This window comes from Carya illinoinensis, chromosome 15 (genome assembly GCF_018687715.1).
Source record: "Carya illinoinensis cultivar Pawnee chromosome 15, C.illinoinensisPawnee_v1, whole genome shotgun sequence".
Taxonomy (NCBI): domain Eukaryota; kingdom Viridiplantae; phylum Streptophyta; class Magnoliopsida; order Fagales; family Juglandaceae; genus Carya; species Carya illinoinensis.
Genome location: NC_056766.1, coordinates 3,403,509 through 3,421,921, shown reverse-complemented (window position 1 = coordinate 3,421,921; position 18,413 = coordinate 3,403,509). Strand labels below are relative to the sequence as shown.

General features: G+C 36.0%; 1 protein-coding gene across 1 annotated transcript; it reads left to right on the top strand.

Moving 5' to 3' along the window:
- Positions 1–301: 301 nt before the first annotated feature.
- On the top strand, positions 302–5,296 carry LOC122297777 (wall-associated receptor kinase 5-like). The gene is made up of 4 exons (XM_043107970.1): positions 302–320; positions 2,366–2,536; positions 3,709–4,712; positions 4,791–5,296. Exons 2-4 carry the CDS (start codon positions 2,470–2,472, stop codon positions 4,989–4,991), a joined length of 1,272 nt encoding a protein of 423 aa, XP_042963904.1. The 5' UTR covers positions 302–320; positions 2,366–2,469; the 3' UTR covers positions 4,992–5,296.
- The last annotated feature ends 13,117 nt before the right edge of the window (positions 5,297–18,413 follow it).

Sequence of the window (18,413 nt, the reverse complement as noted above, 5' to 3'; positions counted from 1 at the left end):
GTCAATTTTGTTGTATTAATATATAGTTTGAAAGACTTGAAAATTTGAGGTTGTTAAAAAACGTATTTTTCTCAAAAATATGATATTGATAGCTTTGGAGTGGTCGGGCCCTACGGCCACTAAAGGGAAAGGGGGAAAAAAAAAGAGTTGTAAATTGGCTGGAGGACATAAGCTAGTCTGCCTTGTTTATAAATGGATAATGGGTTGTTTAAAGTTCTTGAAGGACGTAGAGCGAAAGATGAAGAGAGAGCGTGGCAGCTGAAGGAAGTGGCTGATAATATTCCAAAGAGGCTAGCTAGGTGCTCAAGAGCGCGAGAGAGGTGAGGATCATAGACCTGCTCTCTCTCTCTATATATATATGAATTAAGAGTAATGATCTTCTTATGCAATTAATTCTCTTTTAGTGCTCGTGACTCGTGAGAAAAAGAATCCGTTTTACTTTCCTGAAAATTAAGGATCAGACATACAATCTAAAGTTTAATATATCAATTTAAGAACACTGTCCCTTGTAATATTTGCCAGGTCTTGTTCTCTGTGTTGGGTGTATATATCATAAGTCCTATGGCATACGACTGCTTGTTTTTCATTGTGTTTGTAGTTTTCTATTCTCCATCCTTTTGATGAGGAGGACATCTTATATTATTATCTCAAAAGTATTAATTCTTGTCATGCTCCATGTAAAGTTTATGATCGAAGTATATATGGTCATGATGATCGTCTCTTGATCACATGCATACGAATAAAGGATATATTACTCTATATGGTCTTGCTAGATACAAATTATACTATTAAGTAAATAAGAAAGGAACAAGATCACTATGGTCTTGCTAGATACAAATTATACTATTAAGTAAATAAGAAAGGAACAAGATCACCATGGTCTTGCAATTAAGATACTAATTATACAAATTATACCCATCTTTTAAGCACTTCGAACTTTTTTTTTCCTTTTTTCTTGACTCCATACCGGCTGCCTGATTTTTTTTTTTCCCTTCTAATTATTCGATGCTGTTTGCAGCACAAGGAAAAATTAATTTTAAATAAAATAAAGGAATTGAAGGAAAACCATGGCCATGAATGGAAAGCTTTTGCAACCTCTGCTAGTACTTGGGGTACTGATACTATTAATTTTAGTAGCATCAGCAGCATCTAAACCCAATTCAGGATGTGACCCTAAATGTGGAAGTGTTAAAATCCCCTACCCATTTGGAACAAGCGAGGGTTGTTACCTTGACTCAACATTTCTTATCACTTGTAACAATACATCCCAACCTCCAAAACCAACTCTGGGCCCTGATATGTTTGTTGAGGATATATCAGTTCTGGATGGTGAACTGCGAGTCTCAAACCCCGTAGCCAATCTTTGTAAATCTCCTGGTTGCATTGCAAAGAGTAGTGATCCTTACATAACTTACGTATGTACTGTTGAGTACAGTGGCAAATTTTCCTTGTCCAAGCTGTCAAATTTTCGCATCTCAGATAAGAGGAACAAGATCACTGCCGTGGGTTGTGGCGTTTATTCATATATTCAAGGTTCTGTGGAACAGAAGGGCTTCACTACTGGATGCTTATCACTCTGTAACAACAATGCCAGCGATGTGGTTAATGGATCATGCTCTGGTATTGGCTGTTGTCAGACTTCTATCCCGAAAGGAGCGACCGAATTTAATCTAAGTGTTCGGAGCTTAATCGACAGCACCAAACCCACTGGCATCGGTAGATGTGCTTACGGCTTTATAGTGGAAGAAAAGGCATACAACTTTTTATCCTCGGATTTCCAAGATTTAGAGAACAGACCGACTGTACCCCTGGTGCTTGATTGGGCAGTTGGAAATGAGACATGCAAAGAAGCTGAGAAAAATAAGGATAGCTACGCGTGTAAGGCACCCCACAGTTATTGTTACAATTCCCATAAAGATCATTGTTTTTTGTTTTTATTTGTTTTTATTTCTTTTTTGATTGGGCCAATAAAGATCGAATGTGCGAGATTGACTCACACATCCTTATTCCCGAGACTACATAAATCATATCTTTCATATATATATATATATATATATTATTTCTACATATAATAAAAGGAAAATGCTAAATGGATCAATGAGTTTGCCCCTCAATTTCACTGTTCATGAATTTTATTTTTTAAAAAAAAATTTTATTTAATGATTAAGGAAGTAACTATTAATGAAATTTTATATTTTTTTTTGTATTTTTTTAATGATTAAGAATATTAAAAAATATTTAAAAAAAAATCACAAAAAATGTTTTTTACTAACGGTACGCCCAGCTGTAAAGATTGGGCGCCCGCTAGCTGCATCCATAATATAATTCTTGTGACGGCTTGCGGCTGTCTCCATGTGTGTTTCAGATATTGATGAGTGCATTCGGAAACCATGCCATTCTAATGCAACATGCACCAACACTGATGGAAATTACACATGTACTTGTCGACATGGGTTCGAAGGAGATGGGATGGTGCCACCCGGAATAGGTTGCAGAGCTAAAGAAAGCCAATCTACAATTATTCCTATTGCACTCGGTACGTATGTATTAGAATTAATTAAATATAATATAGTGTATACTATAATCTTTTAAACTCTTTTTTGGTTCAGTTTTTGCTTAATTTCTAATTTTCAAATTACATAAATTTGAGGATTTAGCTATCCAACCTCATCACTCCTTGTTTTCCCAATAATCATTTGGTTGAAAAAAGTCAGAATTCGAGACCACTTTCGAGTAAAAAGTATAACTCATCTTGACCCAAATGTCAATGTGGTATAGGTAAATTGTCCTCTCGGATGCTGATTTAAATATAGGAATATTAAATTTATATATAAGCTTCCTAATTTAGCAGATAAAATACAGTGTTGATGTAGAAAACTCATGCTACATCAACTTAGGTAAAATAGTATATATTGATATTTTATTTTTTTGTAATAAACAGTATGCTAAACACCAAATGTACAATAGTATATATAACCTCGCAAGGATCAACACCATACTCTTTATGATTATTCCTTGGCCAAATCAATCCTTTTGTAAATGGTAAACCCCCATGTTTTTCTTTTGTATATAGTATATTCCTTCATTGCAACTTAATTGGAAGTACTCAAGGCAATCAATAAAATTAGGACACTATCCCTCAAAAACTTGTAATGTTTCCCTCTATTACTGATATTGATTTTCCTATAAAAAAAAAAAACAAAAAAAAAAAACAAATAAAAATTATTGGCCCAATCAATGTTAGTACTCAAGGTCCTTTTTCCCTCTGTTAGCGAAATCAATGATCAAGACCCGAATATTAATAGAAAACACATTTTTCTCTTATAAGTTTCTTTTATATAAAATTTTAAGTTTGTTCCTAACAAGGAACTATAATTAAAAGAAGATTAATGCAAATATTGCTAGCTAGAGTACTCATCCTAACAATATATGAACCGCGCCATGAGTCTCTAGGAGTACAAGATCAGTCTCACACTACAGGAAGAACATACAGCAACTAACTGATCATTTCTATTCCTTTTTTTGTTTCCCAACCACAAGCTAGGCTATAATTCAAATCTTGGTTGAGTTCTCTTAAGATATTGTTCAATATGTGGTTCTCAAGCTTCTAAAGTTATCTAGTGAAAAAATAAGACATACAATTGGATTGATAAAACAAGAAATTGGAAACTTTCGAAACGGTCAAAATGCATGTTTTAATATGTACAGGTATTAGCATTGGCCTCTTAGTGCTCCTTGTTGGAAGTTCTTTGGTATATTGGTTACTACAGAAAAGAAAACTCGTTAAACTCAAAGAAAAGTGGTTCCAACAAAATGGTGGCCTAATGTTACAACAAAGACTTCCAAATCAAACAGGATCCATGGAGACAACGAAAGTCTTTAGCACTGAAGAACTTGAAAAGCCAACCGACAATTACAACAAAAGTAGAGTCATTGGCCAAGGAGGCTGCGGTGTTGTTTATAAAGGAATATTGTCAGATAATAGAGTGGTTGCGATTAAAAAGTCCAAAATTGGGGAACAAAGCCAGATTGAGCAATTCATAAATGAGGTGATTGTGCTTACTCAAATCAATCATAGAAATGTTGTTAAACTATTAGGTTGTTGTTTGGAAACAGAAGTGCCCATGCTAGTCTATGAATTCATCACAAATGGGACGCTTTCTGATCATCTTCATGATAAAAGTCGATCATCCTTACTCTCATGGGACAAACGTCTTAAGATAGCAACAGAAACTGCAGGTTCCCTTGCATACTTACATTATGAAGCTTCGATGCCAATTATACACCAAGATGTAAAAACTGCAAATATACTTTTGGATGAAAACCACACAGCAAAAGTATCAGACTTTGGAGCTTCAAGAATCGTTCCTCTTGATCAAACACAACTAACAACTTTGGTTCAAGGAACGTTTGGGTACTTGGACCCAGAATACTTCCATACTAGTCATCTGACAGACAAGAGTGACGTCTACAGTTTTGGTGTTGTTTTAGCAGAGTTATTGACAGGCAAAAAGGTTATTTCTTTCGATAGGCTTGAGAGTGAGAGAAATCTAGCAACGTACTTTGTTTCTATGGTAAAAGATGATCGTTTAGTAGAAGTTCTTGATGACAACATTCACAATGGAAGTAACGTTGAGGAACTAAAAAAAGTTGCTAATGTTGCAAAAAGATGCCTAAGTGTTAAAGGAGATGATAGGCCTACTATGAAGGAGGTGGCGGTGGAGCTTGATGGTAATGTTGCAAAAAGATGCCTAAGTGTTAAAGGAGATGATAGGCCTACTATGAAGGAGGTGGCGGTGGAGCTTGATGGATTGAGAGTTCAGGGAAAGCAAGTAAGGAAGGAAGCTAATCTCAACAAAAAAGAGAGTGAGTATTCGCTTAGTGCATCAGCACACTCTTTAAGCATTGATGTTGGGGTTGGCTATTCTTCCACAGGTACCATTGATAGCATGGGAAATCAAGCACTAACACCAACAGATGATGGCAGATAATCCATTAGTCATGATTAAACCACAATCAGCCAGCATCTTCCTCCAAGTCAACGAATGATGGTAGATTTCAGTCTCTTTGCATGCAGTGTTCAAGTTTTCTCCATATAGATCTTTTTGTGTGTTAAAAGTTTTCTCTCATGGTTTGCTTTGTATTATTGGGAGCTTTTGTATGTACGAGTGAGCAAGTCCAATACTGCATAATTAATTAGGTGTCCGCTTTGAGGGTCCTTTCATCATGTGTGCTCTAAGTTTTTATTTGTGAATTATGGATAGATTAATTGTAACTTAAATATTAGTGTTTGGTGTCGAGAGAATTTATACTTTCTATACGAAAAAATAATAATAATAATAATTTTTTATCTAAATATGATTAAGCACAAAAACATCAGAACATGAAGTACTTTTCCCATTAGTCTTCATTTTAAGAAACACATCTCTAAAAGATTGTCCATTTTTCAAAACATATTTCCAATCAACCCCAAGATGGGCGATGCATGGGGCATGCATGAGTAATATCATTGAATGTACACAGGTGAGAGCCATATATAATTATTGTCCAAAAATATATATGATTAAAAAATAAATTATAAAGAATTGTGTCCATGAGCTGTCTAGGACACTTTTAAGCACTTGTGAAGACAGAGTAGAAGAGAACATTATCTTCTTGAAAAAATCTATAGGTTCTAGCCATGGGCTTATTCTCCTAGCTTTTGCAATTAGTCCCATTGATTGGAATGTTGATACTCTTTGCGATGGTGGCAGCGTACGTGGTAGCATGTATGTGATATCTTATATTTACGGGTATTTTTATTAGTGCTCTTATTTTAAATTTAACTTATTTTTCGTTGGATTTATTTTATGACTTTTAAGTTGTGAGATTTAAATAATTTACTTTTTTGTTATTAATAATTATTTTACATTTAAATTACTCTCTAACTTGAATTATTTTATTGTTGAGCTTTAATTATTTTATTTTATTAATATTGAATTGTAGTATTTTTATTTGACTTTTATTTATTTTATTGTGCTCTTTATTTTAAATTAGTCTATTGTTGAATTTTATTATTTTATTTTACTAAGTCACTGTGTTTAAATTATTTTATTTAACTTGTATTTTGAAAATAATTTTCGTAGGATCAATTTTGTGACTCAAAGTTGTGAGGACTGAATCTCATTTCTTTCCCTTCCTTTTTCTTTTTCCCTTTTTATTTTTTTCCTCTTTTTCTTTTTTCTTTTTCTCTTTTTCCTTCTTTCCTTTTCTTCTTTGTCCTTTGCCTCCCCCAGCCTGCACAACGTCCCTCTCTCTCTCTACGCCCATTTCCTTCGTCTGCCCCAGATTGCCGCCACGCACCGCTGTGTGCCTCACTACCCCTCCCATTCTCTTCCCCTTTAGCCGGCGACCTTCCCCCTCCGTTTTCAGCCCCAACTATGCCGACATTAGCTGCCACACACTGCTGGAAGCCGCGACCATTTTTCCTTCCAGCACCGCCGTGCGCCGCCCATTGTAGTCATCGTTGCTTCCATTCTCTTCCCCATCAACCAGAGACCTCACCCCTCCATTTTTAACCCTCCAAACGCCGCCGTTATCCACCACGAGCACCACCAAGCCACACGATTTTGTGCTCCCCGCGCTGCCGTGCCTCCACTGTTGGCCACCACTTCTTCACCGGCCCTTTAGCATCCCAAACTACCCATCCCCAGCTCCAATCCGTTACCGATGAAGCTCAACCAACCCACTTTCCATTTTGGGCTTTTTGGCCTTCAACAACCATTTGTGCCGCCACCCACGGCCAACCACCACTTCTACTAACTTCACCAACACCTCTAAGCCATTCCCTAGGAATTCCAAGTCTTAGTTTGTTCTCATTTAAAAGTGGGTATTTTGAGACCCATAGCCTTAGTGCAGTTTTCTCTTATAAAATATCTTGCCTAGGCTTTCATGCTCTTCCCCTTGAGTTGTGCCCGTCCTGACGCGTCATGCTCATCTTGTCCGTAGGAGGGCACACATTAAAACTAAAATGAATCGATAACTCGTAAGTATTATTTCATACAGTTAAAATCTAACATCATAGGTTTTCAGTAATGCATTCATCACTCTATACATATCATACATAGCATGCATAAACATTCAATTTGTTTTAAAACGTTGCGAGGTAGAGTTTTCTTTAAAAATGTTTTCTTTATTAAAACAGTTCCCCACGTATCGCTACCTTCATTTGTTAAAGAGTCTGTTCATGCATACATTTTTTTTTTACATACATTCATGCATTCTTTCTTAACAGGCATCCATTCATTCTTTCTTATCGCTTTCATTGGCCGTTGCACACTGTTGCATCCCGTATGCTAGGGTTAGTAGTCTTTTAGACCTGATTCCTCCCGTGGCCACAGGTTGGGAATTCATTCCATCAGGGTGCAGCACTGGGTGCACTACTAGTACTACTTACCCAGCATTGCAATCTGCCCAGTCCAGTCCTTTGGTACCTTTCCATTCCATTCATGTGGCCGTTACGTATTTTCATACAGCATGCATTTAGTCCATTTATTCATTTTCATCCATTTCAATCTTTTACAGTCCTTTCATCCATTTCAATTCTTGCAATTCATTTAAGTTCTTTCGTTTGTAAAAAGTCATTTTAAAAGCATTGGACATTTTATTAAGAAAAAGTTTTCTTTCGTGGAAAGTCATTTTAAAAGCATTTGACATTTTATTAAAAAGTTTTCTTTCGTGGAAATTCATTTTGAAATCATTGGACATTTTAAGAAAAAAAAAAGTTTTCTTTCATGGCATCATTTAAAAACATTAGTTCGTGCATCTTTTTAAGCTTCGGTTCGTTTCCTTTCGTGAATATACATACAATACGTACCACGTATAGCATCCATCCACATGCATACACTTACGTACTTTGGGTGTGTGAAAAGGGGGCTGCCAAGGAGGGCCATTACTTACGTATACTTGAAAACTTATGCTTAGCTTTTTTTTCTTTTAAAAGTCTTTCGTGTCATTTCATAACGAAAAGCATTTCATTTTTGTCTTCATTTATTTAGAAAAACTCTAGAAGAGTATGAACGCAATACTTACATGGACTTCATGCCATACTGCAATCCATTTGTGTGCATGTTAGATGGCAACCTACATGCATACACATAACTTTACGTCATTCTTTATCTAATGCATAAGTAACTATTCTAAAAATAGAAATATGTTTCACTTGGAACACTCTTCATCCATTCCTGAGCTCTTACGTGCCATTTACTATGCTAAAACCTTCGGAGTCTTATTCCTTAAAGTGAATCTCCGTGATTCACCTTAGGGTTATGACACTAGGACCTTTGTCTTACTATTCTATTTCCACATTCCGACACATGATTTCGACCGACAGAGTCACGTGTTCCAATCTTAGACGACATATTCATCACTACTTCATGCAGCCTAGCCCATACTCAATTTCATTCCCATCCATACACGCCACACAACGTAAAGCCAACTCTGGGGCTAAAATACCATGTAACCATGCTCAGGATAGATTACCCATTATATATAGTGAACTTGTTCGGTATACGTGTCTCGCCAGAAACACATGTACCTTTTCCCTTTTATCACCTAAGACTAACTTATAGTCCAATGAATGCCCGCTTGTATAAACAAGCTCCATACTTCGATACCAACTTGCTTAGACCCGGTCAATAGGACTCTTCCTACTTTCTGGCCCTTTACAAGTTCATCTCGACACTTGACAAAAGGACTGCATATACAAATGCACTTTTGTCACGTCACGTAGCTCGAGACTAATCCTGAGTCACATCACGACGCCCGTTATGCTTCCGCTGCATCACTCTGATACTTTTCTACCACTTCATACATACTCTCAGCCATAAGTCAACCATAAGGTGACACCCATCACCTCGGACTACAGGCCACGTCACAACTACTTTGGAACATTGTTACACAGTTTTCGACGCTACACAATATACTCTACACTCCTCAACTATGCAACCATTATTTTTATACGCAACATGCCTTACGGTGCATCGCTACACAACACAAAGCACATGCCACATGTACTCTCTTCACTCTACACGACACATCACTACAATGCACGCCACACGGTGTATCGCCGAATTATATGGAGTACACTCCACATGTACTCCCTTCACACCATACCTCATCACAACTACGACGTACCCCACACACCCATACTTACAGCACAATCCACAACACTACACAGTTATACCCAACACTTTGTTACATAGCCACACTTCACTTCACAACTGCACAGCGAACTCCACAATACTAACAGCACAGTCCACAACTTATTAACTAACATATATCATAAATAACGAGAGATAGAGGGTTATACCATCGACGGGATAACCCGTGCATCGCTCACTGCCCGTCACAATCAAGGCATCGAAGGAGTCGTACATGGCGGTTAGCCACGTACAGTGGCTATCCACCACGTTAAGTGACGGTTTGAGCTTGGGAATAGCTAGGCGTAGTCTTGGAAAGGTTCAAGGTGGCCTCATGGTGGTCTGGGTGGCAGAGCACAACGGCATCACGTCGTGAACATTGCATCCGAGAGTGTGAGAGTGCATGTGAGAGGTGGGAACATGGTTGGCAAGGAGGAGCCATGGTAGTTAGGGGAGACCGTTGGTGGGGCTAGAACCCATGCACGACGGCACTAAGGCTGTCAGCGTTGGTGAAGCTGTGTAGAAGACCCATTTATGGGTCATGTGTGTGTGTGCCACGGGGAGGGAGAGAGGAGGTGGGTTTGGTGGGGGTTGCTCACCGGTGAAGGAGGGAAGGTCACTGGTGAGGTGTTGGCGTACGGTGAAGGGGGGAAGCTGAGCTGTCGCATATGGTGACCGACGGTGAGACCATGACTGCCGTGTACGGTGGCATGGAAGAGAGGAGTGGGTTTTCACCCTTTTCAGGTAGAGATGTCATGGGAGGGGAGAGAGAGAGAGTGCCATGGTGTTCACCGATGGGAGGACAGTCTTGCAGGCGGGGATGGAGGCTGCCGGTGGTGGTGGTGGAGTTGGGCGGTTGGCAGTGGCGCCGGCTGGGAGGGATGAACCGCACGGTGAGAGAGAGAGAGGGCTGGGTACGTTGGGTCCAAGGGGAGAGGGAGGAGAGAGAAAGGAAAGGGGAAAATGAGAGGAAAAAGAGATGGGCTTGGGTATTTAATCCAGATTTTTCATTTTGGGATCTTCAAAATGATCTAATGGTGAGTTTAAATACTGATTTGAAAATGTATAAGAGTTTTATTTAAAATAAAACACTGAGAGGAATTAAGATAGAATATTATTTTATAAACTAAAGTTTATAAAATAATATTCCTTCATCATTAATTAAAATGATGAAGTCTCGTTAATCACTCGAAGAGAATAAAACCATTTAATTTAATTTAGAGTTTTCAACGTAAAGTTAAATCTCATAATATTTTTAAATGATTAAAATATTTAATTTAAATAATTTTTCACAATTATAATATTTTTAGAGCTCATAAAAATATTATAATTGTGTTATTTAAAAATAAGTTTAATCCAATAACACTAGAAATATCACATATAAATATTTTTAAAATACTTATCTTACTTTGAAATCCGCTTAATATCTTTTAAAACATGCCATTGAAGCTTGACATGTAAAACGAGACTTGTAATTAAAGAAAAAAGAATGAGCGGGTTATCACAGTTGGATAATGTTCATTTTCGAGGAAAATGATTTTTGGGTCTCATGCATAACTTATCATATGCATGCATGTTTGTTAGTTGCTTCTATATATTTTATCTCGTGAGTTGTTTGGATTATTATTTACCTCTGTGATACCGTAGATTTTGATACAGATGATGAGGCTGGGCCTAAGAATGTGGCTCCCGCTTTTAAAGTATGTATTTTGGTTTATATTATGCATTGCTGGTTAATTGTAATATTTTTTTTAAATGCCTACATTTAAACAAATTCTAGTACTTAGTTGAATGACTTTATTTATCCGTTGCATTACTTTTGTTGTACACTTTTTGCTTGTACACACATTTGGCACTTAGTAATGGGATGCGTGACTCATGTTGTCATTATCCCGACGTCTCAATTCCTACGTGTCCGTACGTTGGAGTTGGGGGCATCACAATGCAGCAACTCAAGCCATGTTTGGTTGCGTGCGACAAGTGTGGGGATGTAGAAATTCTATTTTCCAAATAATGTGAGATTCTATACATCACCTATAATTATTGACCATATAATATAGGGTATCACAATCTCCCCCCATAAATTTCCGATGTTCTCATTGGGCAAGTTCACTATAGGTGGACCAGCTCAAGTCCCATATTTTTCGATGGGATATAATTTAATACCATTTGTAACGCCTCAATAGAATACCCAAATCACATGGCTCATACTCCAAAAGAACTAGTCAATACATGATACAATTGAAGCTCCATTGAAAGATTATTATAAAGAGCACAAACTTATCATTCCCAAATAACATGGGACACTGTACACCACATACCGTTATCCTTATCATATGGGGTATCACAAGTTGAGTCGAGTAAAGACTACTTCTTAAATGATGATGACAATCAGAGCTTTAACATCACTTGTGTGATGCCCCCAACTCCCACGTACGGACATGTGAAAATCGAGGCGTCGGGATAATGACAACACAGGTCACACATCTCATCGCCAAGTGTCAAGTGTGTGTACATGCAGCACGTGTACAATAAAATTAACGCAACGGTAATAAAAGTCTTACAACTAAATACCAAAATTTTGTTTAAATACAAAACTCGCTTAAAACAAGCGTAACAAAATATTACAAGTTTAACATCGTTTCAAATCCAAATTTATATAACATAAAAGCAAGTAGAATAATTTCCAAACGTAAAACAACTCCAATGCAATACTCTGGTGGAGCTGCCTCCTCGGGCTTAGCCTCCTCCTCCTCAAACTCTGCATCAAAATCTACAGTACCTAAAATGGTGGCGCAGGTAAGTAATAAATCAAACAAACCTTAAGATAAAAATATATCCATGCCACAATAATATGCATGAACATGATGCCATATGCATATGTCCCAAAATCCACATTTTCCACGTACGCCAAAAATTTCATTTTGGCCCAAAACATTTCTTTTAAACATTTCCTCACCATTATCCCAGATAATGGCCCAAAAACCAATATCACCATTTTTCTAGAAAATGGCCCATTAACCAAACCATCAGAGCACTGTAGGCGGGAATCGCAGGCGGGACTCTACCACCATCCCTGCTCACCACCATCCCTACGCATGCACCGTAGGCAGGAATCACAGGCGGGACTCTACCACCATCCCTACGCTGCGTGCACCGTAGGCGGGAATCGCAGATGGGACTCTACCACCATCCGTACTCACCACCATCCCTACACGTGCCTCTGACTCAAACCAGTCAATCCAATCATTCATATATACCAAAAACCATTTCTCGCTTGAAAGCCCAGTTTTCAAGTTCTAACACATGTACATGCATGCAATTACACGAAAATCCAGTTTTCCTTTTACAAACATGAACATGCATGAACTATGCAATGCAAACATCCATAAACAAAATATCCAATAAATCTCAACATCAATTAAACATAATTAACTCCCTCTTCAAATCCATCGGACCCCTGACTCATCGGACTCAGTCCGACAACCAACCAATCACAATTTATTGTTAAAGCAAAAATATATTTAAATCTAAAAGGAAGTTTAGAAAATACTTACAGTGCTATATAATAATTTTTGAAGGATCAACAAGCTGCAAAAGACGGAAGAAAAGCAACGTAACAGTGCAAAAGCACTGTGGTCGTGTGTTGTAAAATATCCACTTTTGAATGAGGACGATCCAAGGCTTGGGATTGATAGGGAATAGTTTATAGGTGTTTATGAAGCTAGTAGAAGTGAGGGTTGGCTGTGGGTGGTGGCGAAAACGGCAGTGGAAGGCCAAAAAACCCAAAACGAAAAGTGTGGTCGTTTAGGCTGCTTCGGCGACGGATCGGAGCTAGAAATGGGTAGTTTAGGACAACAAGAGGTCGGTGATGAAGTGGTGAAGAGGTGGTGGCCGGAGGTGGAACGACGACGGCAAAATGGGAGAAAAACCATGTGGCTTGGAGGAGCCCACGGACGGTAACAGCGGCTCTAGGTGGTCTGAAAATTGAGGGAAGTGATCACCGGCCGGAGGGGAGTCGAACGGTGGGGGTGGTGCACCACACGGCGGTGACTGGCGGCGGGTCTAGGCTGATGAAGGAAACGACGTGGAGGGGGAGGGAGGGTTGGTCACGCGGGGAGAGGAGTGCAGGGGAAGAAGAAGAAAAAGAAAAAGAAAGAAGAAAAATAAAAGAAAGAGAGGAGGAAAAGAAATGGAAAAAGAAAAAATGAATGAAAAGAAATGAGATTCAATCCTCACCTCTGGAGTCCAAAAACTGATCCAATGAAAGCAATTTTAAAAGCTACAAATTGAATAAAATAATTTAAACACAATATCTAGCTAAAATATAATAAATAACTAATAAAAACAAACAATAAAATTTTAAATCTAAAAACAAACTAAAATAAATTAAACAACAATTTAAACTCAAAACAATAATTAATATTAAGAAAGTTCTACAAAATAAATTTCACAACTAAATAAATCCAATTAAAATACAATAATTTAAAATAAATGAACCAATATTTTAATTAAATTAAAATACTCTTTCAATAAAAACACACGTAAAAACGGGGTATCACAACTTGTGATGGCTTTGATCTAATATCAAAGACAGATAATGTCAATGTTACAAGCATATCCATTGAAGCAGATGAGATGCATCATGTCCTGCAGCTTGTAGCTCGAAACTGTTACAGTGAATCGGGTGCTCTCCAACTCAATATCCCAAGGACATTGACGCAGCCCTATTCACCATTTCTAAAACCAAAAATCAGTTCATAATTCTTGGCTGTGACACTATTGGTATTATCGATGGGTACCAAATGGGAGAAGCGTACTAGACTGGTTGCGTATCTAAGTGTAACAACCTCCGAAATGTGGTCAATGACTCATGCTTCGGCGTCGAGTGCTGCAAAATAGAGTGTCCAGATGGATTGCAGTATATTGATATGCAAGTATTTAGCTCTGATAATCACACACACACATATATAATATATATACACATATATTGGTACTCCAATACTCACGCACATGCCTATGCTTTTGTTGTTGAATAAGGGAAGTTCAACTTCTCCACGAATTACCTTAATTAAGAATCTGCCATACAAAAGACTTCCAATTTGGTGCTTGATTGAACAGTTCTTTGCGATGAAAATGAACATTTACAACGAGAATGAATCTTTGATAAGGCATGAATAAGCAACAATAGTTTTTTTTATTTTTTTGGGATACCACTCGACGGTGAATACAAATATACAATTCATTAATTGATTGAAAATGTGCTTTGGAGTGGTAAAAGAACATTAGGAGCAAGCTAATGAACTGAGGAACATTACAAGCAAGCTGATGAACTGCACTATTACCTTCTCTATACACATGGTAAAAGAACAACTATCAAAACAGCTACACAAATTTTTCTGCACTTCGAAAGTCGTGATCTTTGATAGCACTTAAAGGAATCTAAGTCATGCAGGTTGATAAATCTAACGGCTTCCCTTGTTTCGGCCTATTTATATAAAATATTTTTAGAAGTGATCAACTTTGTTAAGAGCGGGATCCAAAAACAAGAATAGGAAAAGGTACTTTACTATATATCTGACCAAGCACGTGCCTCTATCCGCTATCGACAAATGTAGCCAAAGTGTGGATCTGAAGGCATGTATTGATTGAAAGGAAATAGATTGAAACTTTCAAATTTTGGAAAAAAGAAAAAAAATGAGGAGAAAAATGTAATCTCATAGATTAGTGATAGGGAAAAAGTAACGAAATGTCACGTAGGTGGAGTATGGAATAACATTGTTCATGCCTGCCTGATTTTTTCTGGCTCGGCCCGAAGCCTAGCTAACCGGCTTTGTTAACCGGATTCCTCTACCCGGGTATGGGTAAGGTAAAGTACCTGGTTCCGAGTTTAAACCAAAACCCCGATATCCCTCTTTATTAAAATCAAAAAATTAGAAATTATAAAATTCAGCATTTTTCTTTTGAAGGTATGCCTTGGACCGTGCACTGGGCTCAAATGTATTGGGCCTGTAGACCAATCTTATGTACGTTCATGGTGCCAACTCAATCTCTATCTCTCACTCAGATCATTCTCTCCCCAGTCCCCATGAATCATAATTATATCAGCTCCCCGATCTCTCTATGTTGTTTTTTTGTTCGGTGTATTGTGGTAGGGGCGATAAGAAAATGGCCAAAAGAAAACATTTCAATCACTCATTTCGCAATATAAGCTTATTTGATAAATAATCTCTAGTTTCAAAAACACGCCATTGAATTTATCCAGTTACCAATCACTCATGTGGGTACTTGGGCCAAATTTGAAACCCGGTTCCAGGTCTGGGTATAGTTAGATGTCCGGAGTCGGAACCAGATGCACACTCCTTGATATTCATTCATTTTTCACTCCAATAATTATTTTTTGTTAATCGCGATCCTTCCTTAATTAATATTGTTAGTCCAACAAGGACAACTACGTCTAATCAACATTTTTAATCATCGATAAAAATTTTATTGTTTTTTACTTTCGGATCGTTGGCACACTGATTACATCTATATGCTCTAATATTTGAACATTGAAAATGCAAATTCCAATAGGTTGGCTAGGATTAGGTGTCTAAGATGATAGATATCATCATTAGTTTGAATTTGTGATTTGTTGAATGTAAAATACTTTGAGTTTATCTGGAGTCTTTAAAAGGTATAGTTTAGTTACACAGTTCAGATGAGATGAGATAAGATGTTTTGCTAAAAGTTGAATAAAATATTATTATAATATATTTTTTTAATATTAGTTTTGTTTTAGAATTTGAAAAAGTTGAATTGTTTATTATATTTTGAGTGAAAATTTGTAAATTTGTAATGATTATATAAAATGAGATGAAATAATTTGGATTTGTGTATCCAAACCAGTCCTAAGTGTTTAGATAAGTTAAAACACTGTTATTCAGATAAGTTCTAGATGTAATTCGAATTTCAATGACCTTATCTTATCTAGAGAAGAGTTTGAATTTGAAACCAACACATGTTAGCAAAATAAGTTCCAGGTGTGAGCAATCCGTTAGCAAAAGCCATCGTAATAGACTCAATCCGTTAGCAGAATTTTACTGACTTCGAAATTGTTTCTAGAAAAAATATTTAAGTTGTCCTATTAATTAGGATATGCAGAGATTCAATTCTAAATATGTTTTAGAGTACTTTCTAGTGTTTATTTTGTGAGAAAATTGGCTTGAGAATTTTTCATGTTGTTTCTCTAAAAGGGTGTGATTGTGATCCAAGGTTGAGATAGAGTTATCGTGTTCAGCTACTGAAGTTTTAGTAGAGAAGTCAATATTTGAAGATTGTCAGAGGTTATAACTACTACTACGGTAGAAATTAACGAGTCATTTGTTTGGTCAATTAAGATTAGTGTCAACTGGCAAAGGTTTTGTAATTAAAACTTGTTTGTAATTGGTTTTCAAATAAGAAAATTGATTTTTTTGGGTTTGGCTACTTTGTAGGATTTTACTTTTAAAGAGTTCTTTATAGGATTTATTTTCGTTACCAATCTTTGTATTATGCAATTGATTTATTTTATATTAATGCTCTCTTATAGTATAATTACATGATGAATATCGACTAACCAATTAGTTGAATGAATTAATAGATGTTTGTATTACTATACAACGGTATTTTGGTAATTTCAATCATAAAAGTTTTGGAAATATTAAAGACCATAGTACTGCTAGTGGGAGACTTCTCGTGAAAGAAAAGAAAGAATTCTTTTACAAGTCATTCCATGCATGGCGGAAGCAACAATTTTTCTTAAAGGGGGCCAATTTTTCTATCGCACTAAATATTTTTATAGAATGAAAAAATATTACAAAACCATAAAGTATATATAAAATTAAATCTTGATAATTTGTCAAATAATGTAGAAATAAAATTTTAAAATACAACTTAATGTATGTTTCAGATTTTTTACGACAATATTTTATAGAATAATATTCATCCATTATTATTTTTGTAAATATAAAATATATAGAAATTTTTTTCTTCGTAGAAACTAGCAAGTGATCTTTCAGAATGTCATCTTTCATTCTAATATTTAAGCTAGTTTATCAAATTTTATTTAAAATCTATCTATTTTGGTGTCACATTAAGCATAAAATACTATAATTGAGACCATAAATAAACTTTCATTGCTTAATGAAGCTTATAAGATAAATCATATCTACTATTTTTCATATAAATCATTAATCTTAAATGGTTTTTATGGTATTTTCACTTTAGATTCTATATTAAGAAACTTCAAATTGTATAATAAAAAACTTCGGGATCAATATTAATAGTTTATTATTTTTCCTAATCTTAGTTTTAATTTAATTTTAGTGTGGTCACATCCTTGAAAATAGATAATATATAGAAATTATATAAAATCTAGGGATTATTAGAAAAAAATTAGATAAAGACATTTCTATGTATATTGAAATTTTACAAAATTTTAGAAAGCATATAGAAATAAGGAAATTATAAATTTTTGTGCGGAAAGATACATGGAATTATGAATAAAACTTAGGGGAAATTTTGAATTTTAAAAAACTTTGTTTTTGTTTGTTTGGGGGTAGATACATTGCCCTCTCAAGCTATACATAGATCCCCACTGATTCCATGATTGAGTTTTTAAATTATTGTTGTACGGAAGAATCTTTTGCTTTTCCGGTCATAAACACAATGCTATTAATTATTTTCCACTTTCATCTTTGGATAAGGTATCTTTTGTCTGACCAATTGCTTGAATTCTCTGGTAGACCTGTGCGTGGGATCGACCAAACTTATTTGCGCTTTATTCCACCTGTGTTTTCTTTTCCCTGTATTTTTTTTTTCCACACCAGAAATATTTTTTTTTTCCACTAGAAGTTTTATACATTTTACTCTAAATTGTTAATAGTGATACATTGTATTTGAAACTATATATATATAAACTTATAATGTAAATATCTAATTGCTATGATTTGACCGTACGTCATATTGTACAACTCACATTTTTTGTATTGATCTCAACGGCTGAAATTTTATATGAGTATCTATGTGTCCGTTTTTTATAATTAAAGGCTATATTTTTTAAGTTTTGATAATTAATGGATACATTAAGGACAAAACATTCCATAATTGTAAATGTAACGGCTAGCCTCACTTTAAAAAAAAAAAAAAAAAGTTTTGTTATACATAAACTGGTCTGTTAGCACATGACCATTTATAATGGGATCCATTAAT